The sequence below is a fragment of the Pholcus phalangioides genome, unplaced genomic scaffold (genome assembly GCF_987345545.1).
Source record: "Pholcus phalangioides strain wild (caught in Gottingen) unplaced genomic scaffold, Ppha-v1.0 ptg000031l_1, whole genome shotgun sequence".
Classification (NCBI taxonomy): Eukaryota; Metazoa; Arthropoda; class Arachnida; order Araneae; family Pholcidae; genus Pholcus; species Pholcus phalangioides.
This window is the reverse complement of record NW_028301621.1, coordinates 9239516-9256240: the sequence shown is the minus strand read 5'-3', so window position 1 is coordinate 9256240 and position 16725 is coordinate 9239516. Positions and strand designations below refer to the sequence as shown.

Genomic DNA, 16725 nt, shown 5'->3' with positions numbered 1-16725 from the left:
ATATTCATTGACAAACTAAACATTTATGATATTAGCCAAGGAGGGCCTCCTCCTTTAATTTCTGCTTTGCTCAGGGGTCTCTTCATGCCCTGCTAAGATATTTGCTTGGCGAACTAGAAGGAGAGGGGCCCTATGGGGGGCATTTACCCTCGTGGAAACCGGCCCAGAGCATTGGAACGTTTCAACGAATAGCATGTAAGCTAATATGAGTTACTTACCCCCGGCCAGGCGAATATGATTCGCTATACGGGGGGTTTCCCCGGAGGGAGCATTTATTTTCTAAATGTAAAGTATGTAAGCTAATATAAAAATAACGAGTCCCGTACACACACAACATGATATCCTCGAGTTACGTACGTACAGAGAACTTATTTTATTGATATCATTATTATTGCCCGTATAATAATTAATTAATTAATGAAACTAATTAAATATGTAATAACAATCAATCGATGAACTATATTTCCGATGATGATAATAATAATTATTATTAATTATTCAGCGGCAGGTGCAGCTGTCGACTTTCATGTCCGGGAATTTCTTGAGGACGACGTTCCGGTTCTCGTCGTAGAAGAGCAAAGGGACGTATGACATTGCGTCCGGGACACAGCACAAGCTACTGGTGCCACCGCTTCCTCTGCGGTTCTTCTGCTGTTTCGACAGGATGTCCCTCAGGGACGCGTAGTTGGTCCCGGGCTGTTGGTCCTGCGGATAGAAATGAAAAGGCATAAGAAAAATGGAAAAAAAGGGACGAAAGTCGATACCCTCTGTCAGACCAGACACGACCCGGGCTGTCCCTTCCTGCATGTGAGCCCTTTACCCGTGTGAGTATGATAGAGCTATGCTCTAAGGTGATATCCTCATCGTAGCCCTTAAACTAATTTATGTTAAGCGGGGCAGTTACCCAAGGCCCCCTGCGCATTAAGATGTCCACAAATTTAAACACTTCCAACCAAAAATATTTCAACCCAGGCGGGAGGGGGAATTCCCAATATCTTCTTTGTCCAAGGCCCTCCTTAAGTCGAAATTCGGCTATGCTCTTAAGCCCTTAAACTAATTTACGTTAAGCGGCCATTTACCCTACGGATAAAGATATCCACAAATTTTATGTCATCCCGCGCTAGGAAGGGGAGAATCCCAGTGCCTTCTTTGGTCAAGGCCCTTTTTAAATCGAAATTGGGCTATGCCCTAAGTCCTCAAACTAATTGATGTTAAGTGGGGCAGTTTTTTTTTTAACCCAGGACCTCTATGGATTAAGATGTTCCTAAATTTTCCCCGGTCAAGAGGGAGGGGGCTTCCAGTGTCTTTTTTTCCCAAGGCCCTCCTTAAGTCTGAGGGATTGGACTTGGGTCATGCCCTTAAGTCCTTAAACACTTTAATTGCCGTGAAGGGTGCATTTACCCTGGGCTCCCTAATTATTAAGGTATCCCCAAATTTAAGCATGACTAACCAAAAATATTTTACTTTTTTCAAGAGGTTTATAATGCCATCTCTGCCCAAGGCCTTAAGTCGAAATTGGGCTATACCTCCAAGTCCTTAAACTAATCATGTTAAGTGGGGCCAGGGCCCCAGTGGAATTAGATATCCCCAAATTTGAACATAACTAAGGGAAATATGGTAGTATGGCTGACACCCAAGCAGGTGAGAATCCAGAGAGAGGTGATGAGGCGATCGTCCCTCCTGAAAACCGAATAATGTGGGGACGAATCGATGAATCTGCACAATGAGTCGCCCCCTCATGACGCATTGCCCTAGATCCGCAACTAGCCTCGGGGGACTTCAAGGACTTGAGGGCTTTGATCAATCTTACATACACACTTCACTGTATACTGTACCTTATTGGGTCGGAAGTAGCAATCCCCGGTGCAAGTGTGGGCGTCGTATCTCCTTGGCGCTATTATCCAGTTGTTCCAGCCAAGCCGAGCAAAATCAACGACCAGACTTTCCCGATGACAGAAATTACTGCTGTCGATGCTACTATTGATGTTGTCTTCGATTTCCATGGCGTTGTTGTCTTCATCGGAATCGTCGCCGTCGCCCTCGCTGGCGTTCGGCGCGTCCCACCAGCTCTTGCGCCACTTCAGCTGCAGGCGCCGCATCTTACGGCCTTTCTTACCAGCCGCTTTCGTGAAATGTTGCTGTTGCAGCTTGTCTTCGGCGATGGAAGACGCGTCGCCACCATTGGCGTTAATGGTGTCCGATGGTGGCCTCCTGGCAAATTTCCGTCGGACTTCACCTGAAGTCATGGACGACGAAGTAAGCTCATTGTCAAGGTCCAGTAAATGGTGGTGCTGCTGGTGGTGGTGGTGATCCCTCTTATCCCTGTAGCCGAAATACGATTTGGAGTGGTTGGCGGCGTTGGTGGTTGTCCGCCTCACCCTGTCGATGGCCAGGTTCTCGTCGTCTTCTGAGAACATCACCAGGAACGAATTGGACAGGGCATTGACGATGGTCTTCTTGTCCTTGCCGTTGTCGTCCTCTTCCTCGACGAGGAGCCCGACAAGCATCTGCTGCTGGTGGTGGTGGTTGTACCTCATCCCCTGCTGGTTGTTGTTGTTGTTGTCAGAGGTGGGTTCGGAGACGTCCAAGGAAGAGATTATGCCGTCCGTGACGTCCACCGTGTGCCAACTGCCGTAGGCCGAGCGTCGGACCGTGATCACCATCTCGGCCCTGATGTCGTGGTCCAGTTTGAGGATGCTCAGCCTCAGAGCTTTCTTCTTCCACAGCGTCTGGCGCTTGTACTGCAGGTGCAGGTCGACCCTTTCGATGTATTCGGAATCGTGGACTGGCGTCAGATTGAACACCAGAATATCCTGACCTCCGGCTTTTCCTGAAATGAATACAGACAATAGTTCAAATCCCGTTTGTCCAAGGTCTAAAATAACAGAGTTGAAGTATAATCGTTGAGCCGTTGATCCTATGGGCATATTTCCAATTGGGAAAAAGTATCCAAATAACCTTTAGTACTCAGATATGTCATTCATGTTGCAAGGGGTTGTATTGTTATTCAAATATAGCATTAAATGCGGGTAAACCGTTTTACCCGTATTTAACGCTGTTTTTTTTTTTTTTTTTTTTTTTTTTTTTGCGAACTTTCCTGCATATTTCGAATTTGAATATCTCAATGAACATTGCACTTAGAAACATGGAATGTTTTTTCGTTGGCATGAAAAGACACAGGGCAACAACTTTGTAACTGGGTTCTTGAACTGGGTCCATACGCCTTGTTACCTATGTATATACACGAAAAAAATAGTTTGAGATGAAATATTTCAAAAAAAAATTGTCGTTTTTTTGGGCGAAGATGGTTGAATTTCAAGAATTTAATGCAAAAGCAGTCCCTCTTATAACTTTAGGAATTAAATAAGTGAGAGGGGTAAGGGGAGGGAAAAAGAATGGTCACAAGAGGGGCTCGGTCAATACCTTCTAGACTAGAAGGTATCTGCTCTAGAAGGTATTGGCTCGGTTGTGTGTAAATGCCTGCGAATTCCCCTTGTGCGCAAGGGTATCCTCGCCTCAGTGAGACCCCATTTATGTCTCCCAGTTATGACTTTCGCATTTATGAGACGTTTGACTGATTCATCCGCATACCTTTCAACGTTGAAATATGTCATTTAATCACAGCAAAATTCCAATTATTTGTCATTTTCACTTCAACTCGAATTCCAAATCTTTGGAATCTATGGACATCATTTCTAACTATCAAATCCGCGCAATTTTGAAGATTGTGAAAACGTGTCACTGAACTCTCTAGCTTTGTATGTGTATTATCAACACAAAAACCATAAACTTTAATTTGACAGACACGAAGAGACGCATTGAGCCGATTATGGGCATTTCAAAGTGACCACTTTCGTGAGAATTTATTGCCCTTTCCTGAGAAATCAGCAGACGTAGCGAATCTCAAATAAACGGATTTTACCCTTTAACGGGTTTTTTTTTTTAATTTTCCTGATCCGCATTATGACTGCCACATTAAAATAAAAGCGTGTTAAGAACCCGAGATATTTCGGGTTAAAGCAGATCAAGTTTGACGAGATATCTCGGGATTGCCACTGTAAAGGTTAAATAGTTTGAAAAGTGGCCCCTCTCTCTCTCTCTACGCCCTTTTAAAATTTTTCTAATGTTCACAGCATTGTTCTTGTAGAGTATGAAAGGGCATTGAAATTATTTGGGATTCTGCAGGCCTGTTAATAGAATGTACACACACAATATCGGTTAAAAAACCTTTAAAGAGTTACTGGTGGTGTCAACCTTGAACGAAGTTACACTGTATTAAGTACTCGTAATACAGTAGCTTGCTAACATGAGTGTGCTTAAATATTGAAAGATGCATATGCATAATGGAATGAAGATTGCTACGACAAACGCCATCCAGTATTTCAGGGCCTCAAAGTTTATATAGTGAATTTTAATGGCAGCCTCTTTGCGTGAAAAGTCTTTGAACACACACAATTTCCTGTATTTACAGTTACTCCAATTATGCTGAAGCTTCTTCTACAGTTTGTATCATGGCCTACTCAGTCAGCCCCACAACGTATGTCGTAAAACCAGGGCCGCAACTATATTCTTGGTCACCCGGGGCAGGCGCGCATTTTGACACCCCCCCCCCCGCCTTGTAATGTTGAAGGAGAGATTTCAGAACGAAATTGGCGCCCGGGGCACGAGACCCGCCTGCTCCCCCCCCCCCTTGTGACTCTGCGTAAAACTACCCAGATTATTCAACTCTTTTCTTTCGCTCTTTTTAATGTAATGGGGGAAAAATTGCGAAAAAAAATATTCTATGCAAAATTTTGTTTGAAATTAAATTTTTTTTATCACTCTTTTTACAAATTTCTTTGTGTCCCCCTTATCAGCAGCCGTGGCTCTCCTTTTGCGAAATTTTCATCCGAGGGGCCCCCCTTGGAATATCCGAGGGCCCCCCTTGGAATATCCTAGGGCCCCTGGGACCATATGATCCCCCGGTTTAAAACCACTGCCCGAGATCCTAGTTCCCCAACTTTTTTTGTCCCATCGCTCCCCCAACACAATCTAACCCATAGAATCCTATGTTATACCCGTAGCTCCCACCGCCCCCCTGGAAAATTCCATCTCCCCCAGGGGCATTAACGCCCACGTTCCACGTTGGGAATCACTCCCTGACCTGATATAGATAATACCTCACTCTCTAACTCTAAGTCACTCTTTTGGTACATAGCATGCTTGCACACTCTCTTGGTCAATGCCGTCTTAACGCATGGGCCCACCGGAGTACGGCCCGGGGGCCTCAAGGGAAGAGGGGCCTCACAAAAATGAGATTTCGTTGAAATTTTTTAGAACTTACCTGTTAGGGCCTCAGAAAAACACTTGGTTCAGGGGCCCCCATGATGCTCTTAAGACGGCCATGCTCTGGGTCGCTATTTTCGTCTCCCACTTACTAGGTCACCCTACTCTTCTCGTCACTCCCATGCTTACATACTTTCTTGGTCAATATTTTGATCGCTCTTGACGTGGTTTCTCGTTCTCTAGGACTCCCATACCTGCACACTCTCTGGTCACTCCCACTACTTACACACTCTATCTCTCTCTCTCTCTCTAGGTAACTCCAATATTTGCACACACGCACTCTCTCTCTCCCTCTTTCCCTCTTGGTCACTCCAATATTTGCACACACGCACACTCCCTCTTTCTCTCTAGGTCACTCCAATATTTGCACACACGCACTCTCTCTCTCCCTCTTTCCCTCTCGGTCACTCCAATATTTGCACACACGCACATTCCCTCTTTCTCTCTAGGTCACTCCAATATTTGCGCACACGCACACTCCCTCTTTCTCTCTCTCTCTCTCTCTCTCTCTCTCTCTTGGTCACTCCAATATTTGCACACACGCACACTCCCTCTTTCTCTCTCTCTCTCTCTCTCTCTCTCCCTCTTGGTCACTCCAATATTTGCACACACGCACACTCCCTCTTTCTCTCTAGGTCACTCCAATATTTGCACACACGCACTCTCTCTCTCTTTCTAAGTCACTTCAATATTCACACACGTCTCTGACAGGACACCCTGTATATTCGATCAACGGCAACGGACGTTTGGCAACCCTAAATAATGGAAATAATCAAAGCATTTAAAAAGAAACTGTTAATTTGAAGCTGAACAAACAGGCAGAACTTTCCGGATCATCGAAACTTTAAGGAGCGACAGCAGAACAATCATTTCCTTGGAAGGAAACAATGAAATAAGAAACTTTAATAACGATCAGGGAAAGAAAAAAAACCTTTTCTGAAAAGAATCCCCTTTTTTTTTCAAAGAATTTTTCCCTTTGATCAATGAGAATGGCCGCCACCATCTTCTTCCTTCGACATCCTTCGACAAAAGGGCCTTATATGTGTGTGTGTGTGTGTGTGTCCCCTACCTACTTCTAATATTATTATTATAATAATAATAAGAGTTCTCTCTCTTCCCATAGAAAGAAGTGGATTTTTTTTATATTCTTTGTTCGCAGGGACTTTTCTGTCGGAAGGAGCTCATTCATTCTGGACCCGGGACCACCCACTAGTCCTTAAAGCGTCAGGTGCAACTGTCGGAGAGTCAACATCAGATGCGCCTTAATGTTGCCACGCCTTGGTATGGACGAAGTATTAGGATAATAATAATAAAAGAAAAAAGATTTTTATCCCTTGCTAATGATTTCTCACATGCCTTCTAACAGCATAAATATATTCCTCCTCACTCTCTTCTTTCATCCGCCATTATCCCCCTTTTCTAGAACATTCTCACGATTTTACTATGAAGAACATGAGACTGTCTCTGTCTTGGAGGTGGCCGCGAGTGGAAATTAGGTGTACGGGGAGCCATGAGAGATAGTTAAGGGGAGCCACAGTGAGCTTCGAAAAAAAAGTGCTTCGCATGTTAAAATAAAACTTTATAGTGAAATGTGATGGGGGGAAGCACAGCCGGAACTGGGGGGGGGGTAGAAAAACATCCAACTTTCGGGAGCTGAAACCTTTATTGCCCCCCCCCCCCTTCAGGGCCATAACTAGGCAGGTGCAACAGGTGCGACCGCATGGAGGCCCACTTGGAAAGGGGACCCAGAATGAGCCTAAATGGGCCAGAAGAAGGCTTAATTCAAATTCTTGCACAAGGCACGGGAGAATGTTAGCTACGGCTCTGGCTCCCCTCTCACAAAAATCCTGGTCCAGTTCTAGGGATAATTATGGCTACTTCCAGAATCCAGAACCTTACACGTACCTTACACGTAGAACCAGAACCCATCTTAACGCACGAGTCTCATACAAGACAGTCTCATATAGACTATTGTATACTAGCTAGAGTAAGTATGCAAGTGTGTAAGCTGTTAGTTCCAGCTAAGTATGGGACACATGAAATGAAGATGACCCTGCACAGACCTTTCTCTACCCAAGAGAGAAGTTCACTGAACTCTAGCTCGAGACCTTACTTATGAACAATTCACTGTGAATTTATTCACAAAATCAGTTCTCTCAAAGCACCCCCCCCCTTCCTTCCCTTATCCAAGAGGGAGACCCTTTCTAATCATTGAATTGATTCTTTGACTAAATTCAATAAGGAAGACCACGAGAAGAAAATATGGTCTATACCAACCTTTTATTATGGTATAGTCCACTGCCCCCTTCTTCAGAAAATTTTTTCTCCCATCGCCCCTCAACGCAATCTAACCCATAGGATCCTATGTTATACCCGTAGCTTCTACCGCCCTCCTGGAACATTCCCTCACCCCCCGGGGGCGTTAACACCCACGTTGGGAATCACTGGTCTATACCTATAGCATAGTTCCCAAACGTTTCTTCCCATCGCCCCCTTCTTCATAAAATTTTGCAATATGAGAGCATAATGGGGTGACTATTGATTAACAAGTGAAGTGCTCAGGACTTTTTTTTCCGAGAATAGCGGTGATCAGGATCACTTTAACATAAGCGTTATCTTAAGATCATCATGGGCTCCCGGACCAAGTGATTTTTCTGAGGCTCTACCGGGAAAATTTACATGCTAAGGGCGAGCACATAGTGAGGTGACCACGTGGTACGGGAGTGCATAATAGAGACTAGCGACGAAAACAATTGTATTGTTTTCAGCACCTCACATACTCGAGTAGCGAGGCAAAGAAGAGAAAGAGGCCACTCAACGAGGTGCACGACTTCAACAATCTGGTTTGTTTTCACCTCGACTTGCTGGTTTTCTCTATCTGCTGATTGGTCCGTTTCTTCCCTTTTTTCCCCTTTCCTTCTTCTGCGGAGGAATAATCATCATCATCATCCCCTTACATTTCAGAACCCCTCCGGTCATTTTCTCTCTACCCTCCTCCTCTGTCTGCGCGGACGTCTCTTCTACCATCCCTATGCTATATATGCATTTTTTCCTTCCTAGTCGCAATTGTCGTATCGCTTACCTCTTCGCTCCACTATAACCGCAGCCCAACTCTCGAAAATTTCAACCAGATCTCATTTTTGTGAGCCACCCCCTCCTTTCTCGAGGCCCTAGTGGGCCCATTACTTTGAGACGGCACTACCCCCTAACACATGGGCTCGCCCGGGCAAGGCTAGGTAAGCCGCAAGTGAGCGTGGGAACTGCATATTATTTGGAAAAAAATTTTAAAAATAAATAAACAATATTATATACAAAAAAAATTCATTCTAAATTTAAATGGTCGTTATCTCGGGTCTGAGGAGGACTCCAAGGCATGAATTTTTGCCCGTGAGAGCCCACAATGCTGTTTAGACGACCGTGGGGGGGGGGGGGGAACTGTCTAATTATTCTTCCAAAACGTAATAAAACGGAATGATGGGAAGAAAACTAAGTAATCCAGAAAAAGACAGAGAGTGAAAATTAATAAAGGACACGAGGTGGGTGGAAATTCAGGTAAGGGCAATGGAGGGTAAAATAAGGGGGGGGGGGCGCAGAAATTCAGGTAAGGATATGAGACCGGCAGAAATAGGGAAGAATATAGTCCCGTTTACATGTGCAATAACTAGGGGAAAAAGAGGAAGAAGATGGATGGATTTTTTTGCGGTTTCATGGCTAACCTTTCTCACATAAAGCCAGGAAAACCCTCGTGTGCAGCCTTTCCCAATACGTTCCAAGGTTGGTCATTGGTGAGCAGTACGTCCGCTCCACCATTGGCAATGACCGTCAAATGTTGGAGTCTGGAAGAAATCGGAAAGCTTGTCGAAGAGAACGACCAGGACCTTCCAGACCGAGTCGAAGCCTTTCGATTTCCTTCCCAATCTTCCAATCAGTCTTGCCACGCATTGGTCGAAGAACGCCCAACAGTCGCAACACGCGTTGGCGTATTAAATTGTTCTGGAAGCAAATATTCGCCGAGGAACATCGAGCCGGGTTATTGCCAGCCTACGTCTCCGCTGCTTCCTTACATCAGAGGAAGGCATATATTGGAAGCAAATATTTGTGAATGACTATTGAGCCAAGCTTGACACGAGTGTAACCCTGGCTTAACCCTTTGCAATTTTTTCCTAATGCCGAGTGAAAGAAACCGGCTTTTTCATTTTCCCATGTAAGGTGGCTTATATGAGGTCCATAGAAATAGGGGAAAGATATGAGGTCGGCAGAAATTACGGAAAAGGGCCTGGGCAAGCAGAAATTCTGAAAAAGACTTCAGTAGATCAGAACATCAGCAAAAGATAACGGGGGGGGGGGCAGAAATTTGGGAAAAGGCAAGGGAACAAAAAGGAATTAGGGAAATTTATAATTATTGGAATCTTTTTTCAATACACAGTCGACGCTCGTTATAGCTACCATTCCATTACAACGAACGGTAGGATGGTAGGATAAGTCCGAAATGCTTTCATAGAACGACTGTCATATGTTTTACTTTGGATATAACGCTCGCGTACCGTTAATTATATTAACATGAAATAATAGCAAGGACCTCCCCCAATCCCCCCGGTTGAGAACCCTTGTCGGAAGAAAACTAGCTCTACGACTGTCTTTTCATAGCTGTCAACCTGAGGGTAAAATTTCGTGAGCATTTCCGCAACACTTCCCGAAATTTTTGTTCCGCCGCCCCCTCCTTCAGAATTTTTTTTTTCGTTTTCATCCCCCCCCCCCCGCCAACTTAAGTCAATTCATAGGATTTCGTGTTATACCAACACCATCTATATCAGAAAGCCTCCGCGCGAAGTTCGTGTCGTCACTGAAGAAATCCATTTCACCTATAGTCATTGGATATACAGCAAAGAAAAGGTAAAGGTATCGCACGAGTCGGCCTGCCATATCCAATGGCTACAGGTGAAATAACTTTTTCAGTGACGTCAAAGCTTCGCACGGAGGTCTTCCGCTACAGGCGGTGTTGGTTATACCCACAGCTTCTACCGCCGCCCTCCCCTACCCGGACAAATAAAATACAAAACTATTCCATCGCTATGGGGGGGGGGGAGCGATATTGCTCATTTTGGAGAGACTCTTTTCCACAGTAATCAATTTAACTATGTTTCAGTTTAGCAGCATCATAAATAGCCGAGAATCATAGGCCTCTGCGGCTATCGTCAAAGATGTTTGGTTAGTCCGAGGATAAATTCTGGTGTCTCAAAAATCGGATTTTGTAATCATGGACATCCTAGGACAGGGCTCATGTGCAGGGCCGAAACTAGAAAAATTTAATCTGTCGCCCGTGTCCAGTATCCATCCAGTATGAAGTTGATTCATAGGATCTCGTGTTACGTTCAAAATTACGGGGAGGGAGGCGTCGCTCCCCCCTCCCCGTAATTTTGAACGGAAAAAAAACAGGAAAAACAGTTAACTCATCGCCCTTTCAGATCCTCCCTACCCAGGCGTAAAGTTATTGGAAATATTGGGAGGGCTCAGAATTATGAAGGGGAGGGGCAAACCTAATATTTCCATAGTTACTATGGAGATGGCGACAAATTTTGGGGGGTCTTGGGCACATGGACCGAATATAAGTCTATGCCTATGCCTTCTGCTTAGTTGCGGCCCTGATCGTGTGATCGTAATAGAGCTATTCGGGGGAATCACTGTTTTAATACCCTCTCAATGAAATGTGATTCCTGTAAAATGTCTCGTGGAACCCCCTAAAGGACCTAAAAGTGCCATGCCATGGAGAGGACGACATGAGGAAGGCGTGATGGAGGCCCTGGATAGAGGGGTCCCCTGTGACTAGGGTCGAAGATATCTGGTTAGTCAGTGAATATATGTTTAAATTTCGGGGGCCCCTAGGCAAATGCCTTACTTGCCTATACGTGAATCGGGCCCTCTGTACAATACACTCACTGACCCGAGTTTTTGACGTGAATTTACAAATTAAGAATGAATTTCTTACCTAAGAACGGGAAAAAGCTCCTCACGGTGTTAGCGGTGCCCTGGGCAACCAGCTTGTCCTCCTTCAGCTGCTTGTACAGGTGCATCATGTAGGGAGGCAGGGCGGCCACCGACGGAAAGACCCGCCTGACCTGCAGCATCATCATCATCTTCGCCGAGGACTCCTCGTGGGTCCCGGACGCCGTCGTCGTCGACTCCGGCCCGCTGCTGGAATACGCCACGCAAATCATCACGAAGACCGCGGCCCGCGGGACGAAACCGGACATTGTCGTCCGCCGTGTCCAATGTCTCTTTCAAATTGTCAAAACTGTCTCGCTTCTTGGCCACAATATCAATTATAATGAGCACCCCTGAACTTTTTTTACAAGTCTTGAAAAATTTGGCCACAAACTTTACCCTCCATGATTACCATCAACTGAAATAGTTTTGGTTTTGGTACCGTGGGGGATTCACGATTATTTGAGGACGATGTCCGGAAGATTTTTAAACAGAAGAATCCACGATCCGGGGATTCCACGGGGTATTTTGTAGTGGCGCTCATCGGAACTCCTCCTCCGAAGCCGGATCGCGCGCATCTTCATCCAATCCTTATGTTGGAAAAAAGATCGCTCTCTCTCTCTCACGGGTGCTCCTCCTCTTCCTTTAATATATATAATATATATCCTCGTGTCTCCCTCTCTTCTTAATCCACCTAATCAGTTTTTAGCCCCCTTCCCCCTTCTTAGGCGCTATTAATTAGGCTGAATATAGGAAGCCTGACAAATCGATCGTGAGTGCGTGCCATATTCGGGATACTGATATCTCCTAACAGGAGTATCTGTAAAACATGTGTAATGTGTGTATCAGGTGTAATACTATATATATATATATATACACGAGTGTTTCCCAGATTTTTCTGCCTACCACAGTTGTAGAAATTCAATTCCTTGTGGTCCGGGGATGGCGAGCACGCACGGGTTAAAATCAGTCGGGGGGGGGGGGGGGTGCATGACAAATGGTTGAGTGGATTACAGAGAGATGTGGGAGAAAAAATATTCAGATGTGAAGAAAAATAAAGTTTTTAAATGAAATATGATGGGAAGAAGTGCTACTATCCAACAACGAACCAGCCCCTCTGAACGCATTGGGCCCCCCATCCGGGCATGTTGGGATCCGGAAAATTCGGCTCCGATATTTCGCACCTGTATCTATCACTTTCGCCCCCTCCCCCACCCGGACAGGACTAAGTGAGTGATTGAGTGAGTGAGTCTTTCATACATGCACTCACTCAATCGCTGATTCAGTCGGTAACTTACCACGACCTCCTATACCTCGTATAACCTATTATAGTGTTGTCTAGGTGGTCCTGAACTTACCCACTCGGTCAATCAATCGCATGCTCACTAATACGTGAGCGAAGCACGCACCCCCACGTGACGAGTTGAACAACAAGACCAATGCAGCCATAACTTGGCGCACCATCTTCGTACTTGGCAACACATTTCTTGTAATGAGTGAAGAGAATTTAGATTCGTGGGTTATTCGTGGCTTTATTTAAAAGCGGAAATAAAGCGCATTTTAATATACAAATGCAGTAAGTATACGGTAACTAACTTTTACAAATGAAATTCCTAATCAAAAAATTAGTGTGATAATTCTATTTTTCTAATATAACTTACTTTTTTCCACCTTCTTATTTTTTCTTTCTTTTTTTCGGGGTTTGTAATACACAGGGGCGTACGCACGATCGACCTTTGAAAAGAACGCAAAAATTTTCTGTTCATTTCATTTCATACCGTGCACCGCCCAGGCTCTATCGACCATTGTCAATTCCTGACAAAGGTTGGCGATGCCCCTATAAGCCGCGACGCACACTTTGAGAAACGATGATGTAAGTTATAAAAAAAACGATAAGGATCATCACGGGCCGCCTGGCTAGAGCCCTGTCAGCCCTATCCTTGTGGGCAACCCCCCCCCTTTCCCGTAGGAGTGGGTAAAAGATCACAAAACCAAGCATAGACACAGGCGCATTTTGGGGGGTGGTGGGGGAGCAAGCGAATTAGAATAGGGGAGGGGAATTCGAGGTCAATAAAATCAGAATAGAATGGGAGAAAAGGTAAAACTAATGAAAAAAAGCGTTTCCATGATTAATGGAAAAATAATGACAGAATTTATGAGATTAATATAATTGAAGATTAATTATTAATTAAATAATAATGCAGATTAAAATTCAGAATTTAAGAAACAAATAAATTTAGAATTAAAGAAATTAAAAAATCTATTGATTTGAAACCCTGTACTCAGGACCACTTGTTAAGATGCTATTAACTAATGAAAATAATTCCCAAATGAATGAAAATCTAGAATTTGTGAAATAAGTTTCAGAAGTACTGAAAACCTTCACCAATGGGGGGGGGGGGGGCTGTTTGCTTCCGGGTTCTGCGTGCGGGGCCATCCAAAGCGCACCATGGGCTCTACGGATAAAGTTATTTTTTGAGGCCTGTCCCTTCCTGGATTATAAATGCTTGTCTACCAATTAGCTTGTTTATTCTGGAAAATTTTATCAAGATCATTTTCATGAGGCCCTGGGCCTAGCTTGGGTAGGTCCATGTTGACACAGCACTGCCTGGGCTGAAAAGTAGACTGATGGGTCGCCAAGCTAGTCATAATCTTTATCTTGGGTAGCATCTGAGAAGAGGTTAAGAACCCCTGGAATAATACGTCGAACATATAAATCAGTTCAAGACTAACGAAATCACCTGTAAATTCTTCTTCTACCTCTTTCACGTTAAGTCACACAAGTTACTCTTATTCGGTAATCTTCATCCAATCAAGACCCGGCCAAGAAGTATGCAGAATATTGGGAGTGCTACAAGGCTCTCACGTGCGTCCCCCCCCCCACCGATATTCCAATCACTAAAAGAGAGTCGGCTCGTATTAATTAATCACTGCTGATGATGATGATCACCCCCACATTGAAAAGTTTAGTGTCCTCTTGTCTCTCATGCGGGCTAATTTATGCGCGGCCGAAATTTTCGTTACAAGACGGAGAAATTGACTTTTTGAGACGAGGACGAGGAATATTTCCCTGATTTATGGTTTTTAATCAAGATCTCGTTCCGGAGAAGCAGAAAATGAACGTCCCTGTCGACCATCGATCGATTTTCTCACCCACTCGTCGAACATGGACACGGAAGGATATATATATATATATACACACACACATTCTAATTTTATTCGGGCTTATTAAAATTTCATAGTGAGAGGGAATCGTGATAGATTTGATATTCGAAGAGGGGAAAAGACATGGTGAAGTACAAGTCAAGATGTGTGTGTGTGTGTGGGGGGGGGGGAGAAATGTCGCATGTTACCCTCCTCTCAAATGATGTTGTTATCTCAACATTACCCCAAGAGAGTTCGATGATGATATCAAGGGATTTGCATATTTATGAAAGCGGGTCTGATAAATTTTTACTACGTAACAAGTGAGAATCTGTTCTTCTCCCCCTTTAATGCATGTACTGCATAATATACAGGTGGCGTAATTGAATATAAATTCAGTTTGTCCTGTTATGGATTTTTCTGGATCCAGGAGGCTTGATATTGAGATTGGAATGCTCGAGAAATTATCGTACGAAATCGATGTCGCGTTTTGCATCCGAAACACTCCAGATGGCAGGCTTGAGAACATGAATTTCTGAAAGGGATGATTACCTTTGCAGGAGAACCACGTTGGGGGAAAAGAAAAGGCCTTTTCGGTTGCGATTTTGTTTTCGGCACACTTACTGTTGCTGGGGTTCCTTCCGTCGCCGTACAAAAAAATATTTTAGCACGGAAAAATGTGTTAGGACCCTCCACCTTTTCGGTTGTGATTTCGTTTATCAACAATTTGTTGAAGCAAAGTTGATTAAATCTGCTTTATTGCCTGGGGTTCACCAGTGCCGTCGTAACGCATGGGCCTACCCGGCCACCTCCCAAAAATGAGAACCGGTTGAAATTTTCGAGAATTTGCCAGGTAGGGCCTCAGAAAAATCACTTGACCCGGGGGCCCATGATGCTCTAAAGACGGCCTTACCAAAGTTTCAGCCTATTTGTTCGCCTGAGGATGTGGGGGGGGGGCCGTGGCCAGGGTCACTAGCAGCATTATGCATCAAAGTAGGTCTACATCAGGTGTTCTGAACCTTTTGTGTTCCAAATGGGCCCTTTGCTCACCTATTTATTCTACTTTTGTTTTTAAAAATCTCACTCTGGATCAGAGATTTTTAAAAACAAAAGTAGAATAAATAAAGTCAAGAAAATAATTAGATGGATTGAGGAGAATGAAGACAAAGTGATCCCACAGACGCCGTATCAGCCAATAGCACAAGTACAAACTGCACCACCTCGCCGTTCACAAAGAAAAAAGAAACTGATCAACTATAAAGAAGACTGACTGATGGCACAAGAACAGTATAATACCGTGGAAATCGAACGATTTAAATTGAAATCGATTATGAATTTTTCTGATTTATTTCAATATTGACTTCAATTTGAATTAAGATTTAATATGTAATATAGGATTATGTGCTTGATTTCCGATTGTATACGTAGATTGTGATCTCGCAACTGATTTTATACTTAGATTATGATTTTATAGTTGTTGTGACTGTAATGTATACTTTTTATGAATAAATTGCCAGAGGTATCCAGTCCGTGAGGACAATGAACCGATATTGCCATATGGCTATGTGGCCTGGGTATCTTTGACAGCCCTTTGCTCAAAGAACACGAAAGCCTGGACCCCTTTATGAAATGATATTCAGCACAATGTAAAAATAATGAGTTAATTGTGATCTCGTCCAAGCTGACATACCTCTTAAAATTTAAAAAGACCCCTGTTCAAGAACCACTGACATTGATACTTATATTTATCCCATGGCTCAGAGATTAAATTTTAAATCACCATCATCGACTAAAAGAATTTGTGTGAGAGGATGCATAAAATTTTGATTTAGTCTGGATAATGAATTGGAATCTGAGGATACAACATGAAATTTTCTGAATTAATGTCTACTTGTCCACCAACAGGTAAAAGGAGCAAGTCTTAAATGTTATGGTTTGGCTTTTCAAAAAGTATTTGGCTGGCATCTAATTTTTTTTTCCAATTCATTGAGCACTGAGATAGTGTATATAGGGAAATGTGATACCCCAATAAATCATTAATACAAAGCATTCAACAAATAATCAAATATTGTCGAAAAAATATTTTTATTACTTCACTAGTTTCATTGATTAGCCAAAAAAAAAACACTTTGGAAATATTTTCTTTTTTGATAATATTAAACATACAAAACAGGGAAAGTTCTCACAATGCAAAAAAAGAATTGCATTTAAACACAACACACAATATCATATATTTTATAAATTTTATATTTCAAAGTAGTGTTTTCTGGAGTT

The 16725-nt window shown here is 43.5% G+C and overlaps 1 protein-coding gene across 1 annotated transcript; it reads right to left on the bottom strand.

Moving 5' to 3' along the window:
• Positions 1-339: 339 nt before the first annotated feature.
• Positions 340-11811, bottom strand: LOC149067113 (uncharacterized). Its single transcript, XM_089252907.1, has 3 exons — positions 11312-11811; positions 1836-2830; positions 340-705 (listed from the first exon to the last, which is right to left on the bottom strand). The coding sequence occupies exons 1-3, from the start codon at positions 11574-11576 to the stop codon at positions 499-501; spliced, it is 1467 nt and encodes a 488-aa protein (XP_089109033.1). The 5' UTR covers positions 11577-11811; the 3' UTR covers positions 340-498.
• Between the last annotated feature and the right edge of the window lie 4914 nt (positions 11812-16725).